At 32.6% G+C, this 15,718-nt stretch overlaps 2 protein-coding genes across 3 annotated transcripts; both read right to left on the minus strand.

The window, feature by feature from the left end:
• Positions 1-187: 187 nt before the first annotated feature.
• Positions 188-4,709, minus strand: LOC126723660 (pentatricopeptide repeat-containing protein At5g01110). 2 transcript variants are annotated; one of them, XM_050427267.1, is made up of 5 exons: positions 4,518-4,709; positions 1,100-3,618; positions 931-992; positions 745-837; positions 188-573 (listed from the first exon to the last, which is right to left on the minus strand). In XM_050427267.1, the coding sequence occupies exon 2, from the start codon at positions 3,388-3,390 to the stop codon at positions 1,153-1,155; it is 2,238 nt and encodes a 745-aa protein (XP_050283224.1). In that variant the 5' UTR covers positions 3,391-3,618; positions 4,518-4,709; the 3' UTR covers positions 188-573; positions 745-837; positions 931-992; positions 1,100-1,152. The 2 variants fall into 2 exon arrangements, with proteins under 2 accessions (XP_050283224.1, XP_050283223.1); XM_050427266.1 differs by having other exon boundaries at positions 1,100-3,602; positions 4,518-4,708.
• A 4,974-nt stretch (positions 4,710-9,683) lies between these two features.
• LOC126723661 (annexin D4) lies at positions 9,684-13,965 on the minus strand. The gene is made up of 6 exons (XM_050427268.1): positions 13,837-13,965; positions 13,017-13,189; positions 11,994-12,212; positions 10,694-10,918; positions 10,169-10,240; positions 9,684-10,067 (listed from the first exon to the last, which is right to left on the minus strand). The coding sequence occupies exons 1-6, from the start codon at positions 13,880-13,882 to the stop codon at positions 9,858-9,860; spliced, it is 945 nt and encodes a 314-aa protein (XP_050283225.1). The 5' UTR covers positions 13,883-13,965; the 3' UTR covers positions 9,684-9,857.
• Between the last annotated feature and the right edge of the window lie 1,753 nt (positions 13,966-15,718).

The raw sequence follows: 15,718 nt of genomic DNA on the forward strand, positions 1-15,718 counted from the left end.
TGCTATTCTTATCTGCATCCTTCCTCAACGCTGTGTCTGACACCTTTTAAGGAAAATAAAATTGATATAAAAATTAAAACTAAAAAATAAAATAAAATAAATTTCAAATTTGATATCCTTGCACTGTCTCTCTTTACCACAATTCAACATCAAGATGCTAAACAAAAATATTGGTAGCAAATTAAAATGAGTGCTAAAACACTGACATTACTTTCAATAATTGAATATAAAAAATGGCATGTGTGAGCATATGTGCACCTCAGCACCTGCCTCTATGGACAAGGGACTACTATAAAAGATATTTGATAAAGCTCAAAATTTTCAACTAAAATTGTTGAGCTACAGAATCTAGAAAATATTGTCAAGTCTCAATCAGTATCCATTTTAGTTGAATACTTTAGGCTTTCTTGAAACTTTTCATGTGTGCACATGGTCATGAAACAAGCCCTTAGTTAGATCATAATTATTGCATGTTATCTTCAATGGTACATTTGTATCTCATGCATCAAGGCAAATTTCTGATCGACATTCCCCTCGCAAGTTGGCACTGCACAGTTGACATGGAACCAGACCCTGTCATATATATAAAACAAAAAACTTACTTCTTGCATAGATAAATATAGCAATAACAATTACGAAACTGAAACTGTGAGCCCATGCAAAATCACTTGCATCAGATAATTAAACATTGGAAGGGACAAAGACTGTAATCTAATATTTGGCAACAATGACAAAAATTCATACCTCTACAAATGCATGATTGTCAACTCTTCATTTCTGAGAGCAAGTCAATGTGATTGAATTCTCTAGTCCACCGTTCTTTTATCCAAAGTCCCCCTGTAGGACAAACTAAATGTGTAAATATTCAATATTTCAAATATTCATCTCTAAAACAATCATAAGGCTTATCCAAGACATGAGTAACCTCACCTTCATCATAAGCAATTACATGATGCTTATGTCCAAGGATTCCAATTAAGCTTTCTTACCCCCTGCAAAGACTCCTTGATCAATATTCAATACATAAACAAAAGAGATATATAGCCAAAAGGCTTCACAATAATGCAAGAATGAAGAATGTAAACAGAACTCATCCCACCTTCAGTATCTAACTGGCATGCAGCCAAATGAACTCAGTATGATATGATACAGTTAGAATTTATCATCAGGCACAAATCCTCTTTGTAACATTTCATCGTGGAACCGAAATGCCTCTTTCAGGTTGTCCTGGCTCACATGTCCATTTATCAATGAGGTGTATGTGAATCTATCAGGGTTTACACCTTTCTCAATCATCTTCTGCAATATCAGTTCTGCCTCTTTCATTCTACCTTGTCGACAAAACCCATTCAAAATTACATTATATGTAATAACATCAGGAAACAGCCCTTGTTTCTCCATCCTGTTAAGCAAAACAAAAGCTTTGTCCATATTCTCTTCTCTTACATAGCCATTAATTAGAGTATTATATGTAATGCTATCAGGAACAATTCCTTTTGACAACATTTTTCTCAAGAACTCATCTGCCTTTAATGCATTACCTGACCGGCAAAAGCCCTTTATTACAGTGTTGCAAGTCACCAGAGAGGGTTTGATACCTTTTTCAACCATCTCATCCCAGAAGCCGAATGCCTCAGATACATGGCCCATGCTACAAAATCCATTAATGACAATCCCATACGAAATGTGATTGGGAGTAATCCCTCTAGAGCTCATATCAACCCATAACTCCTTAGCCTTCTCCATTTCACCCACTTTGCAAAATCCATCAATTAATGTATTGTATGTCACTATGTCAGGTTTGAGATTCCTTTGAGTCATAGTCTCAAATAAGTTAAGTGCTCTATTCATATTCCCATCCTTACAATACCCATGAATGAGAGTGGTGAAAGTGTAGAAATCAGGAAATACACCTCTTTCCAACATCTCATTGAAGAACTGATCTGCATCAGCAAGCATCTTCTCCCTGCACAACCCATTCAAAATGGTGTTGTATGTAACCACATCCATAACACAACCCCGCTCTAGCATTTCATCCCGCATCTTCAAAGCCTCTGACATAATGCCATTTCTACAATACCCATCTATAAGAATAGTATAAATCACATTATCCGGAACCAAGCCAGCTTTCTTCATATTTCTAAAATGCACTAATGCTTGATCAAGATGCCCATTCCTCATGAAAACCCCAATAAGTGAACTAAAGCTAACTAAATCAGGAATAACACCACGATGCAACATTTCATTAAAAATCGCTTCAGCTTCCAAAATATTATCCTTCCTACAACTCTCGACGAGTAGTGTGTTGTAAGTAGTAGTATCAGGACTCAAACCATTCCACAACAACTCATCCAATACTTCCTTTGCTCTGGCATACTTTCCCTTCTTACATAAACCATTTATGATAGCATTGTAAGTGACAAGGCCTGGTTTCAAGCCCTTTCCTGGCATTGAGTTCATTACTTCAAAAGCTTCATCTAATAGCCCTTCACGACAATATGCATTGATTAATGTATTATAAGTTACAATATCTGGAAAAACCCCCTTTTCTTCCATTTTCAATAAGAAGATCTTCACATTATCAATTTTTTGGTCTTTACACAATGCATTAACCATAATATTGAGTGTATAAACATTCAAATCAATCCCACTTGTAACAACTTCCCCATACACGTCCCATGCCAAATCAACCCACCCCACCTTCACAAGCCCACCAAGAAGACTATTACAAGCATTGATAGAAACACAAAATCCTTTACTTCTCAACACACGAAATGCCTCAGACCCTTCTCTTAACTTCCTAGCTTGCACATAAGTCCTAATTAACAAATCAAAAACTAATGAACTCCACTCCAAATTATCACACATCGAAACCAAAGACTCAACAATCTCACCCCTTGATACTCCGCTCTTCCTAACCATTCTAAGAATCAACGATTGTGCATTTGACAGCCTCCGGCTACACACCAAAACATGAACCATTGCACTCAAAGATTGTGATGAATGTTTAAAGTTTGGACAATTTAACACAATTAAGTCAACAAATTTCTGACCCAGTTGCAAATTTTCACGGCAGCGACAAAGAACTTCAACTACAACTAAAGGGTTTAACCGAAAGAGATAGTTACGCAAAGGACTGGGATTACCTTGCTTTAAGCTGAAAAGAATCTTTTCCACCAAGAAAGAATCTGATACAGAAGGAGTTGATGAAGTTGGTTCTTCCTGGTTTTGGAGGGTTCTAAGGTCATGGTTGGAGTCAGGCTTTGGAGGAGAAGAGAGGGAGAAAGGACTGTGAGAATAAGCTTGGGCATGGAATGAAGGTCTTGTGTAGGCTGTGAAGGTTCTGACTCTGAGAAAGGGTTTTTGGAAAAGCAGCCGTTGAGTCGCCATTTGGAAGTGAAAGATTTGCTAGGTTGGTTTTTTCATTTGAAAGCTGCAAAGTGCAAACAACGATGGAAGAACCAAGACCGGACTCTGGAGCCATTTCATGTTCCTTACTTTCTTTTTGTAGTTGCCACTTTTCCCCACCTTTCCTTCTCTTTTGGTTATGGAAACCCCTTAATATTTTGATTTTCACAATTGACTCAAAAGTAACTTGAGACCTGTCAAGGAAGATCACTGTTTTAATGCTTGTGTAAGTCATTATCTAATCACCAATCAATATGTTCAATATCAAGCATAATTTGGTAATTACACATAAACTTTTGATTCATAATCACATCACTTCACTCACAGCAATCATTCATAAAAAAAAAAGTGACTAACTTTTACACTGGCCATCAGCCCTCCTTTTCTTCGAACTTGTGACCCTTTTTAAACAAAATATATGGAAAAATCTTTTAAAATTTAGTATAATACCTTTACTATAGTAGAGACGGAAAATCTAAATCAACATAATAAATTACTGATAGTACCAAAAGCTTAATCTATTAGAAAATTTTGAATTTAAAATCATCTAACTATTGTTTTAACACAACACACCACAATGATACCTCTAAAACCAATGTTGAATCGTTTGTCAAAACCGTTCATTGTCCAAAGACAATGAAAAACTGCTGTTTCATTCTTGATCACAAGTAATACAACTTCAAAACACTGTAAGAAAAAATTCATAATAAAATTCTTTGTGCAGTAAAAACAAGAAGTGCAGTCCTACACTAATTCTAGTGAGCTACAAAAAATGACTATGTCTAATTAGAATATTCAAAGGAAAAAAATCAAACCCAATTGGAAATTCTCAAAAGATTTACTCTTTCTCCATAAAATAATATCAAAAAAAGAAAAATGGCATATGGGCATATCAGTACAGAACATATCAACTAGGCAACTGGGGAAAGTAAAATACACCATAAATTTTCAGACCCACATAATGTTTTTGCTTTAGTTTTCATTGAACAGGTTTAAAGTTTCATTCTTTAACAAGCAAGTGAAATCAACATATCCTAGATTCATGTTAAGGAAGAGAGAGAGAGAGAGAGAGAGAGAATGAATATATGAGATTCATATCCAATGCTTACCTGAGATTCGGAGGCTGAGACAACCGGCGGCGCCGGCAGAGAGGAGACAGTGACAGACGACAGATGAGAGATAACAGAAGGAAAGAAGGAAGAGACAAATTTGAATTATGGGATGGGTCGGACTCGGGGTGGGTTCGGGTTTTAAGGGGTTTTGAATTTTTCGAGTAGTTGATGAAAATATGTGTGTTTCAAGCTTTTTAGGAAAACTAATAAGTGAGTGTTTGGAGTGCACTAAAATTTCAACAAGCCTGTGTTTGTGCGTTTTGTTAAAAAAATGTGGGTCTTACGACATTGTTCATGGACCTATAAAAGTCATCCAAACATAGATTTCAATATAAATTTGGATTCCACAGTACCATTTACATATTTAAAAATTATTTTATTACAGTATTTTCAGTTTTCAGCAATAAGCGATATTTAAACAGACGTAATCACAATGTTAAACACTTTCCACATTTTTAGTACTAACTAATTCTTAATTAGTGATGTTAGGGTTACAAAATTTTTTATAACTTGTTAAAGAAAAAAGTTATGATTGAAGTAATATTACTTTCATATTGATCCATCATTTATACTATATTTTATTATGCATCAATTAAAGTGGTGAAAAAGAATGTAAATTTTTCTTTGGTTAAAGTATGAGATTTCATTAAGGAACTCCAAGGATACATCCTTTTGCCAAGCAACCCAAAATTTTTAACTCACATAACTTGATCCACCCAACCAACCTAGTCTGACCCGAAGGGTCACAGTCGATTTTGATTGAGTGATTCAATCAATTAGGGACAAATACCTAAGATATTTTTAATTCTTGAGTAGGTGTGACTGAGAGCAAAACTCATTCACAAAAGCTATCCCAAGTACCCCACCATTCATAAATTTACATCTTGGATTTTTTTTTTTTTTTTTTGGGTACATAGTGTAATTATTTAGTGCTTCGAGAACATAATAAGCATGCGTTTGGCAAAAATTATTTTTGCCACTTATTTTACTATTTAGTTTATTTTTTGTATTATTTATGGGTCCCATTGTATTTTTTGATACTATTCATAAATCCCACTAGACTATTTCAGCTAATTTTTACCTTTATCTACAGTACTTTCAACAAAAAGTTTTCAACTCTAGTAAAATAAGTGGATCTCAAATGGACCATAAATGTATATTTTTTTCTCTCATATGAATAGCGAATCTCACAATGAATTTAATTAATGATGTACACTATTATGTGAGAAGGGGAACATGAATTTAGTGTGCTCTCAGACATATGGCAACCTATGATTGGATTAAGATAATCTTGCAAGGATTCTCAAAAGACCTAATTTTGGTTAGCTAGTGAAAATGTTTTCTGTTTTTTTTTTTTTTTTTTTTTTTTTTGATGAATAGTGAAAATGATTTCTATGTAGAAGCATTACAAACTTCCTTATTTTATTTTGGCACGATATTTAAGAATTTCTGATAGGCTAATGCATTTATCAAAATGGATAATTAACTAAACTAAATACAATTAGAAATTATTATATGGCAGGTAACAAAATGGAACACAAGTAAGGTTGTCAAAATCCGAATCTTATGTAGGATCGTGAGAAGTAGGTGGAATCGTGGATCGTAGGTGGAATCGTAAATCGTAGGATCGGATCGTAAATCATAAGATCCTACATATTTTCATATTTAAAGCAAAAAACACATTGATAATGACTTTATATGTTGAATAATCACGTAAATTGTGAATTTATCCATTAAAAAAAATTTTGCATTATATTATGTAATTTGCATGTCTTACATCGTTACGTCTATACTAACGAAACAAATATATTTACGTTTTGACCCAATGTATCTAAAAAGTTCAATAAATATTTAATTAGCAATCAAATACCAAAATATTTATCAACAATATGAAAATATTTTCCTAGTTCTAAGTTTCGAGTTTAAAATCCAAAATAAGTTATCAAATGGAAACTAGCTAACTAAAATATGAAATCCAAAAGTAAAATTAATATTAAGATGAAGTGAACATTTAATTATTTTCATTATAGGGTTCTTATGACTACCGTCCTAATCATCATTAACCATTTTATCATTGTAAGGACACGATTTGTAACGACCCAAAACGATATTGGGTTCGCACGTAAAAAGGCCCAAACAATATCATTTGTAGAGCGTGGGTTTGAAAGGCTAGGCCTTGGTCATCGGATGGTGGTTGGTCGTAGTGTTCATATAGAATTAAATTGTGTTTGCTCGAGGAGTCTTTCTCCTGGAGGCGGGCTAGGAGGCTTTCATTCTTGGCCATTTTTCCCAGCCTCTTCTTTGGATTGCTTACTTTTCCTTTTATATCAGCCTGTATCCCTTATCCAACGTCCACGTGTGGGTTCGACTTTCTAGGACTGATACTTGTCCCATCAGCCCATACCCAGAGTGGTTGGGGGTGGTTGTAAAAGCTGAGGAGTATGGTCCTGTCAAGTGCAGAGTGTCGAATGACAGTAATGGCAGCTTTCCTTTTGTCCTTAGCCGTTATTCTATCCAGCGTCTTCCTCTTTGTTGACCTAGATATTTTAGATTTTTTCCAAACTGTTCCTATACCGTTTTTGTCATTTCTTCCAGGAGGATCTCGGACATGCTGAGGACTGAATCGTCCTCGGCTGTGTCCCAAGACTATTTTGTACTTGTATTACCTATCCTAAGCTATAACCTTCCTCGGCTCGGGCCTTGGGCCTCAATGAATAAATGGGCCAGGGCCACAAATTATTGGGCCCCACAATCATCTATGTCGACATTGTATATTTGTATACTAGAGATCAAGATACAACTTTACACTCAACTATTCAAGTTACACTGCTCAGCAACAATTACAGAGCGTGCTAAAAAAAAATTAATCAATCAATATACAAATACAAGCATACTAATAAAATTATATATAAGAAAAACAATATTTTAGTAATATTATAACACAAATTAGTATATTGATCAAACAAATTTAACAATATTATAACTTAAAATGTAGTAAATCCAATATAAATTCTTCATTTAGAAATGATGAAACATTCCTTCATTTTTATTACAAGTGAACTAAAAACTAGAAAACATTTGCTTAGGTTAACATAATTTTATAAAAAATAAAAATAAAAAGTCATACCATCACAACATAGAAAAATAAAAACCCTTAAAGTTTCATCAAAACCAAATATTTATCCATAAAAAAAATAAAAATAAAAATAAAAATAAAAAAAACCAAAAACTGATGTTTTGGTAGGATTGGTAGAATCGGTAGGATCCCATATGATCTTACGATCCTACACAATTCTACATACGATCTTACCATTTTTACGATCCTAGTGTGATTCTAAACGTTTTGATGAGGTAAGATCGTAAAATCGTGCAATCCTATGATCCAGATCACGATTTTGACAACCATGAACAGAAGAGTACCTGTCGCAAAACGAAGGGATTAACAATCAACTAGGAAAAAATAGATATATAAACCCAATGTTTTTTTTATCATTCCACTAAAGACCAAATTTAATTCCCTTTTTTTTTGTTACACCTCTTTTTCTTTGTTTAATTCCGTCCCATTTGGCTTATTCAGTCCACTTTTTTCTTATTCGGTCCAAATTGGTCTTATTTTATCCACTTCAATTCTATTCAGTCCACTTGGGTTCTATTCTGTCCATTTTGATCTTATTCGACTCACATTGGTTCTATTTGTTCTATTCAGTCTTATTCGATTTACTTTGGTTCTATTTGGTCCATATTGGTTCTATCCAGTCCATTCGGTCTTATTCGGTCCAATTTGCTTCTATTCAGTCTAGTTCGATCTATTCAGTTCACTTTGGTCTATTCAGTCCATATTGGTCCTATTCAATCCACATTGGTTCCATTCGGTCTTTTTCGGTCCAATTTGGTCCTATATGGTGTACTCGGTCCTAGCTAGCCCACCTCGGTCCATTCTTTCTACTTTGGTCTATTTAGTCCACTTTGGTCAAATTTGACATTCCGTCCACATCAGTTCTATTCGGTCCAATCTGGTCCTATTTCTATTCAGTCCACTTCAATCCATTCTATCCACTTTGGTCCTATTCAGTCCTAATTTTTTTCCACTTTGGTCGGTTCAGTTCTATTCGGTCTATTTGGTCCAATTCGGTCTATTTTGGTCTACTTTGGTCCATTCAGTGCATTCAGTCCATTTTTGTGTACTTACATAATGGGTTAGATAGGTTTGAGTTAAAAGTACCTATTCTGAATCCAAATTTATTAAAAAATATATAGATTTCAAACTCATAATATCTAAAATCTTAAGTATTATATTTATTGTTGTTACACTTTTGTTGAGTCACATTAATGTAACATTTTTGTCCATTTTAGTTTGACTAAATTTAAGTGAAAGTCTTTCTAAACATAAAAGTTATGAATATACAAATGTAATTTTTAGGGAAGTTACTTATTTGTTTTAACGTCATTACTTTTAAATGAATTGTATGAGGTTGATTATACATTCAAGAAAATTTTATATATATATATATATATATGTATTTATGTATGTATGTATGTATAATTATTATTTAACTATCTAATGCAACGCATGGGATAGTGAATTGTAAATTGAGATTAAATTCTGTAAGGATGTGATGTAAAATCCATCTTTTACCCTTTCAATCTCAACATATCACATCATCTTATCACATATTTAATAATAAACACAACTACACCCAATCAATTTTAATTCTCATATATAAATCCAACCAAATTGGGAGTTTATTGAGATATTATTATGTATAGTTAGATGTAATAAATCTTAAGTAAAATGCTGATGTGGCAATCACTTATTGGATAATGTAAAATATGAGTTTTACACCTCATCTTTACCAAATTTGAACTTTTGTAAATTTAATTAATAAGATTTACTATCATGTGAGAGGAAGAGTTGAGCATGGAATAATTACTATCATGTGTACATATGACAACCTAAAATTGGATTACGATAATCTTTCAAAGAATTCTCAAAAGAGTTAATTTTGGTTGGCTACTGGCTAGTGAAAAATCTCCCTATGTAGAAGTACTATAAAAATTTCATATTTTATTTTGGCACAATATTTAAGAATTTTTAGCAGACTTATGCATACGTCAAAATGGATAATAAACTATAAATACAACTGAAAATTATTATATGGCAGGTAAAAAAAAAAGGTAACAATGTTTGATTTATTAAATTGTTTCTTTATGATAACACAATTCTCACTCAGGCACAAGAGTACTTGCCGCAGAAAGAAAAGATCAACAATCAACTAGAAAAAAAGGACATATAAATAACCCAATGTTTTTAACCAAATTTAATTCCCATATTTTGTTTTAGCCACCTCTTGCAATTAAAGTGAGCAAGAAATCCTTATAGTTCCCATTGGTTGTATCTTCAATTTTCTTGGACAGAGGAACCCCAAATTGGTTATTGTACTCTTGTTTGATCTCCTTCATATCTGTGTCAGCTCTGGTTACAATTACTCGAGTAAGTGCTTTTTTGATATTCTTATCAGTATCCTTTGTCAATGCTGTGTCCAAGACCTTTTAAGAAAACAATATGATGCACAAAGATTAGTAGAAGTAATAATGAGAAAATTTTCTTATTGAATATCCATGAAATATGGTTGTGGGTTTCATGTTACCTTGATGAAATATTTTTGAGGACTGCATAGACATTGCACTGTTTCCTTTAGCCTCAAATCAATATCAAGTTCCTACACAAAAATTATGGTTGAAAATGAGAAGTTGGAGACATAATTTATCAAAATTTGTTAAGACGATAATTTGTAATTGGAGCATTAGTTTCATATTGACTCACTATTGGCACACTTTTCTCAATTAAATTATGTACCAATAACAACAAATCACATTAATGGTTACGAAAAATTTTGGGTAGCTACATTTATTGTTAGAGTTGAGAATTTATGGTACTTAAAATGTTGTGCTACATGATAAAGACAAAATTACCAATTCTCAAGTAGCATCCTTTTGAGTTGAATACTTTAGCTTCGTATGTGCATATGGTTATGAATCAAGCCCTTAATTAGATCATTACTGTTTTTTTTTTAGTAAAAGGCGAAAGAATAGTTCGCTCTGTGCTCACCGCGTGGCTGCGTTAGATCATTACTGTTGAATGTTACCTTCAGTGGTGCTTTTTTATCTCATACCTCATCAATGTTCTTGCCAGAAATCTCATTGTAGTGCTTATATATTGCTTGGAGATGGGGCTTGCTTCTTGTTGATAGTATCCTTATCACCTCATCGTCCTCGATGGGCTTCCTGTTATCAGCTTCTTTTATGGCATTAGAAAGTGTCATAGCCTCAGATTTTGCTATACCTTCCTTAACCTTTGATCCCTCATACCTATAGGCGCTTACAAGTGCAACAAAGAGCTGCTCAAAGTATAAAAGAAAAGATATATTTAGTTGCCTTATTTATATGCACATAATATATAATTGAGAAGTGTTAAGCACCAAACGATATTTATAAAACTGAAAAAATGAGATAAGACTGTAAAAAAGACAAAAAAATTGTCAAAAAAATTTCAAAAAAGTTGTTAATGGGCATCTTGTAGTGCCTATTAACACAATCCTATATAATTATATATCATCATGCTTTGCTTCCCGTTCAAACTTTTTTTTTAATTAAGCTTCTAGTTCAAACTTCAAACTAATTCATATGATGATGTTGTGATGAACCTTGATTTGTTGGCAACTGTTTAGCAAAAAAAAAAAAAAAAAAATTTGTTGGCAACTTTGAGGCCTATTGGGCTTCTCATCTATGGTATATTCGGGCTTGGGTTTTGTTTATTTTTCAGCCTAGCCTCCAGTCTTGGGTTTAATGTTGGCATCAAACTTTAAAAGCCTAAAAGTTTGATCTTAACATTCCCTTGTTTGAAGTTCAATTAAGTCCAATGCACCACAAAAATGGATGAACCGGGTTTGTGTGAAAATGAGATTAAAACCCATTTTATATTCTAATAACTCAAATAAAATTTTTGAACATTCTTTTGATCTCATCTTCAGAGATCAAAATATTCATGATTATAAGCCAACTATAGATGTGAAATGTCGAGTCTTAAGTTTTAGGCTTGTCATTGAACATGCCAAGATGGGATTCAATTATCAATTATCAATTATCAATTATCAATTATCAAATCTTCTTTCTTTCTCCCTCTCAACTAAAAGACTATTTACCCCACTAGAGTGTTTAGGTGGTCGGTTCATTGCTCTGAGATATAATATAAATTCAAAGGTTGTAGGTTCAAACCTCCACATACACTATTGATAATGAGATTTTCAAGATGTCTCATGAATAAAGAGTGAAATAATCTATCTAAAGAATGGAATATAAGATTTCTACACTAACAATATATTGAGCCCAATAAAACTTTGGGCTCTTGAGTGGGCTGTGGGCACACAAAATGGTTTATAGAGCTAATGGTTCTAGACTTTTAGTAGTACTCACCTTGCGTTCACTGCCATTGACGTGGTAAGCAACATCTTCCTCAATGGAGTGGTCAAATAGGGAATGATAGGCTCTCCTTGTTCCTAATAGTTCGTCAGCTGATCTGGTGCATGAAATCTCTATGAGGATACCATAAGATTGTGGCCCTTTCTTCAAGGCCTCCTTCACCAAACGAGCATCCCTTTCCCATGGATGCATGGTCCAAAGTACAACAGCATTCTGATAATCATACAAGGGCATCCCACATGTCACTTTTTTCTTATTACAAAAAAGGATAATTTATGCATTTTATTCCAATTTTTACCCTTAATAAATCATTACGTTTTGCAATATATCTAACGTTGGTATATATAGTAAAGCAAACTAAATTTGAAAAATAATAATTAATTAATGGTAATTTGTAAAGTCCGATGAAATCAAGGGTTCAAATCCTCCTCTGGCCAACTATTGAATTAGAAGGAAAAAAAATGATGAAACCATTATGTATATATAATGTTAATTATTATTATTATTATTTATTATTTATTTTTGGGATAAATTTGATAGTAATAATGGGAGAGGGGGCTTTGAACCCTAGAGGGTCTGAACATTTTTCACTAAAAACACTAAAATGTGCCAGTTGGTTTTTAAGAGAAATATCATGTCAGTAATATTTTCACAACACTTTCATAACAAATCCTAAGTAGTAGGTTGTTATTAGCTATTATTAGTAGGTAAAAATAATTTTAGAACTTGTAACAAGTTACTAGTTAGCATTTAATATTTGTTGTAAAAATGTTATGAAAATGTTGTGAACCGAGCACTTCTCTTATTTTAATAAACATCATTTTTTTTTTTTTTTCAATATATGAAACTATGAATTGATTCAAGGATTTCCTTGCTTGCTATATATAATCCCCCGTTTAGATATTCCCTAAAGGTTTTTTTTTTTTTTTTTAATATTAAATATTGGTTAATAATATTGTCATTTTTTCTTGAAATAAATGAATTCATATTTTATGTTAGAATGAACAACAAATTTACCTTAAAACGCATGAATTCATGCTTGAGAAGTCTAACATGCTGATCATCCCAGCGCTCAAAGTTACGTTCGTCCTCTATGAACAAGTTGGGATTTCCTTTCCGGAAGGATTTCTTTTCCTCCGGCTGCCATTTTCCCAATATTGATATTAATGCCTGCTCGTGGATTCCATGTCCTGGTTAATTAATTATAACAGCATTAGTAAAATGTTAGGAAATTGTTTTCCACTGATCACTTCTCTAAGGAGCAATTCATTTCTGGAAAGAAAGAAAATAATAAATGGAATTAAGCTAGCGATATAAAGCTTTGTCAGCATGTAAAACATTGTGTTTATGGGAGGAAAAAAACAAGAGGGAAATGATGTAGGATATAATTTTAAAAAGGAAAATATTAAAGCAAAGAAGAAAATAAAGAATGACTTTGAAATACTTTATACAACCATATATAAAGTATAAAAATAATTGTACAGTGTTGAGTAAATTCAGTGAAAAAGAGGATCTATATATAGATATAAATGTGTGTACGTATGTATGTATATATATATGTGCAGCAGAATCCTAATTAAGGAAAAAAGAAAAAGAAAAATTGAATGAAAAGGTTTTTGAGAGTGAACATTGTGAACTGGAAATGTTAATCAAAATATTGCTAAAAATTCAAAAGAATCAATTCATTAGATTAATCCCAGTTTGTATGCCATTACATTACACCTCAAATGAAAAGAAAATACACTTGACATTTGATTAAGATATATAATATATATTATGCAAGAAAGTTGAAGTATTAATATATATATTTAGCGCAAAAGAGAGGATGATTATGAACCTGAGAAGGCCTTGGTTAGAGTTTCCAACTCATCAGGGTGAGCCATTCTTTGTGTTGGTTTTGGTGTTGGTGTTGGTGTTGGTCTTGGAGTTAGGCAATGGGTTGGATGGAGACCATCTTTGCCAATCTACATTTATATAAACCCAAAAGGTCATTTTGGTCACTTAAACTTTAAGAGTTGTCTTGGGGCATCTCAGCCATTACCAATATAGTAATGAGATTTGTTAAAACTGAAATAAAACAGACTTAAGAGTTAATTGACTTCCTCAAAAGAGAAAAGAAAAAAAGAAGAAAGAGAGACTTAATTGACATGTAGCTAGAACTTACAGTTTAATGTGCTTAGCAAACACCACACCACCCCCCCCCCCCCCCCCCCCCCAAAAAAAAAAAAAAAAAACTTTACAATTTAAGGCTTCACTAGTGGCTATCATGTGCATCTTATAAGAGATGTAAATTAAAAATAAATAAACACCTGGATAAAGTTTTTTTAATTTATTTATGAAAACACCTAAATAAAGTTGATTCTTTTTTAACATTACACTCTTAAATAAATAATAATATGTTATGTTATAAAATAATTAAAGAGACAATAAAAATGGTGATGTTATTTGTAGATATTAATAAATGAAACATTAGATAAAGATTAAAGGGTAACGCTAGCTGGAACTTGAAAAGCATTGATCTAAAAAAGCAAGTATTCGTTTATTAGTTTATTAATGATATTATATGTTGCTGTGATGCCCTTATATTCTATTGTATAAGTTACATGTCCCACGATTTTGTCACAATTTAAAGTTTTCACTAACTAATATTTGATATTAAATAGGTGCCCAAATAAGAGTTAGCTACATAGAATATGAGTATGAATACAATTAAAGAAACATAGATTGTGTAGCATATAATAATATATATGGCTCATGCAAACGTGGATCTAATAGACATTTTTAATTGAAATGACTTTATCTTCTTAGATGGGTTTTCTTAGGAAGTTTCCCATTTCTTTATAGAAGTTTTGTCATATTGCAATTGGCCCTGGTTTAGGGTTTTGGTTTTTTGCTTGTGTTTCGTTCTGTTTTTGCTCGTTTGCCCTAGTAGGCTAGTAGCATGGGGTCCGGTGTACCAAGTTAAACCTATTAGCTTGTTCTCTTGCTTATTATCCAACTACTCAAAATTGTCCCCATGGTGTGGATATAGGAGGGCCCTCTGTTCTTGAGGCCCCTTGTCCAATAAGTGATATATACATTGTATGAATTGGGTAAACTTTCACTCTCACATATTGAAACAGTTAAAAACAATAATGATAAATGGAACCTAGGTAAAATGTCTCAGATTATGTCAAGGTCCCTAATATCAATAAATAGATCTAAGATGATAAAATAGGCCTCATAGATTAAAAAGATAATAATACAAATACAAAATTGAAAATGATAGAACTAGTACGATATATATAATTAACTAAATTTGATTGGAATTTGTGAAGGTCTAGGACTGAATAAAATTTGCCATGAATATAAGATTTTGGGTGACATTCGAAAACTCATTGGAATGAGTTGATTTTTCAAGTGCATGTTTCCAATTATTTTTATAAGATGGTGGATCTTGATGTTTTTGTTTGCTATTAATATGATTTTATTTTATTTTTCCAACTGGAACATAACAAATTTCTGTAACGTAACCTAACATAAAATACTTTTTATTTAGTAAAAACATAATTAATTCCTTCTCTTCAACAACTATAAACAACACTTATTAGACACTTTTTTTCTTTCTCTTTCTTTGTCTAAGCATCACGTCTAACATGCTGCATGCTTATTCGTACATGCATTATTGTTTCCAACTAAGTAATACATTACCCTTGTCCACAAGTTCCTGATTTTACACT

The sequence above is a fragment of the Quercus robur genome, chromosome 4 (assembly GCF_932294415.1).
Source record: "Quercus robur chromosome 4, dhQueRobu3.1, whole genome shotgun sequence".
Taxonomy (NCBI): domain Eukaryota; kingdom Viridiplantae; phylum Streptophyta; class Magnoliopsida; order Fagales; family Fagaceae; genus Quercus; species Quercus robur.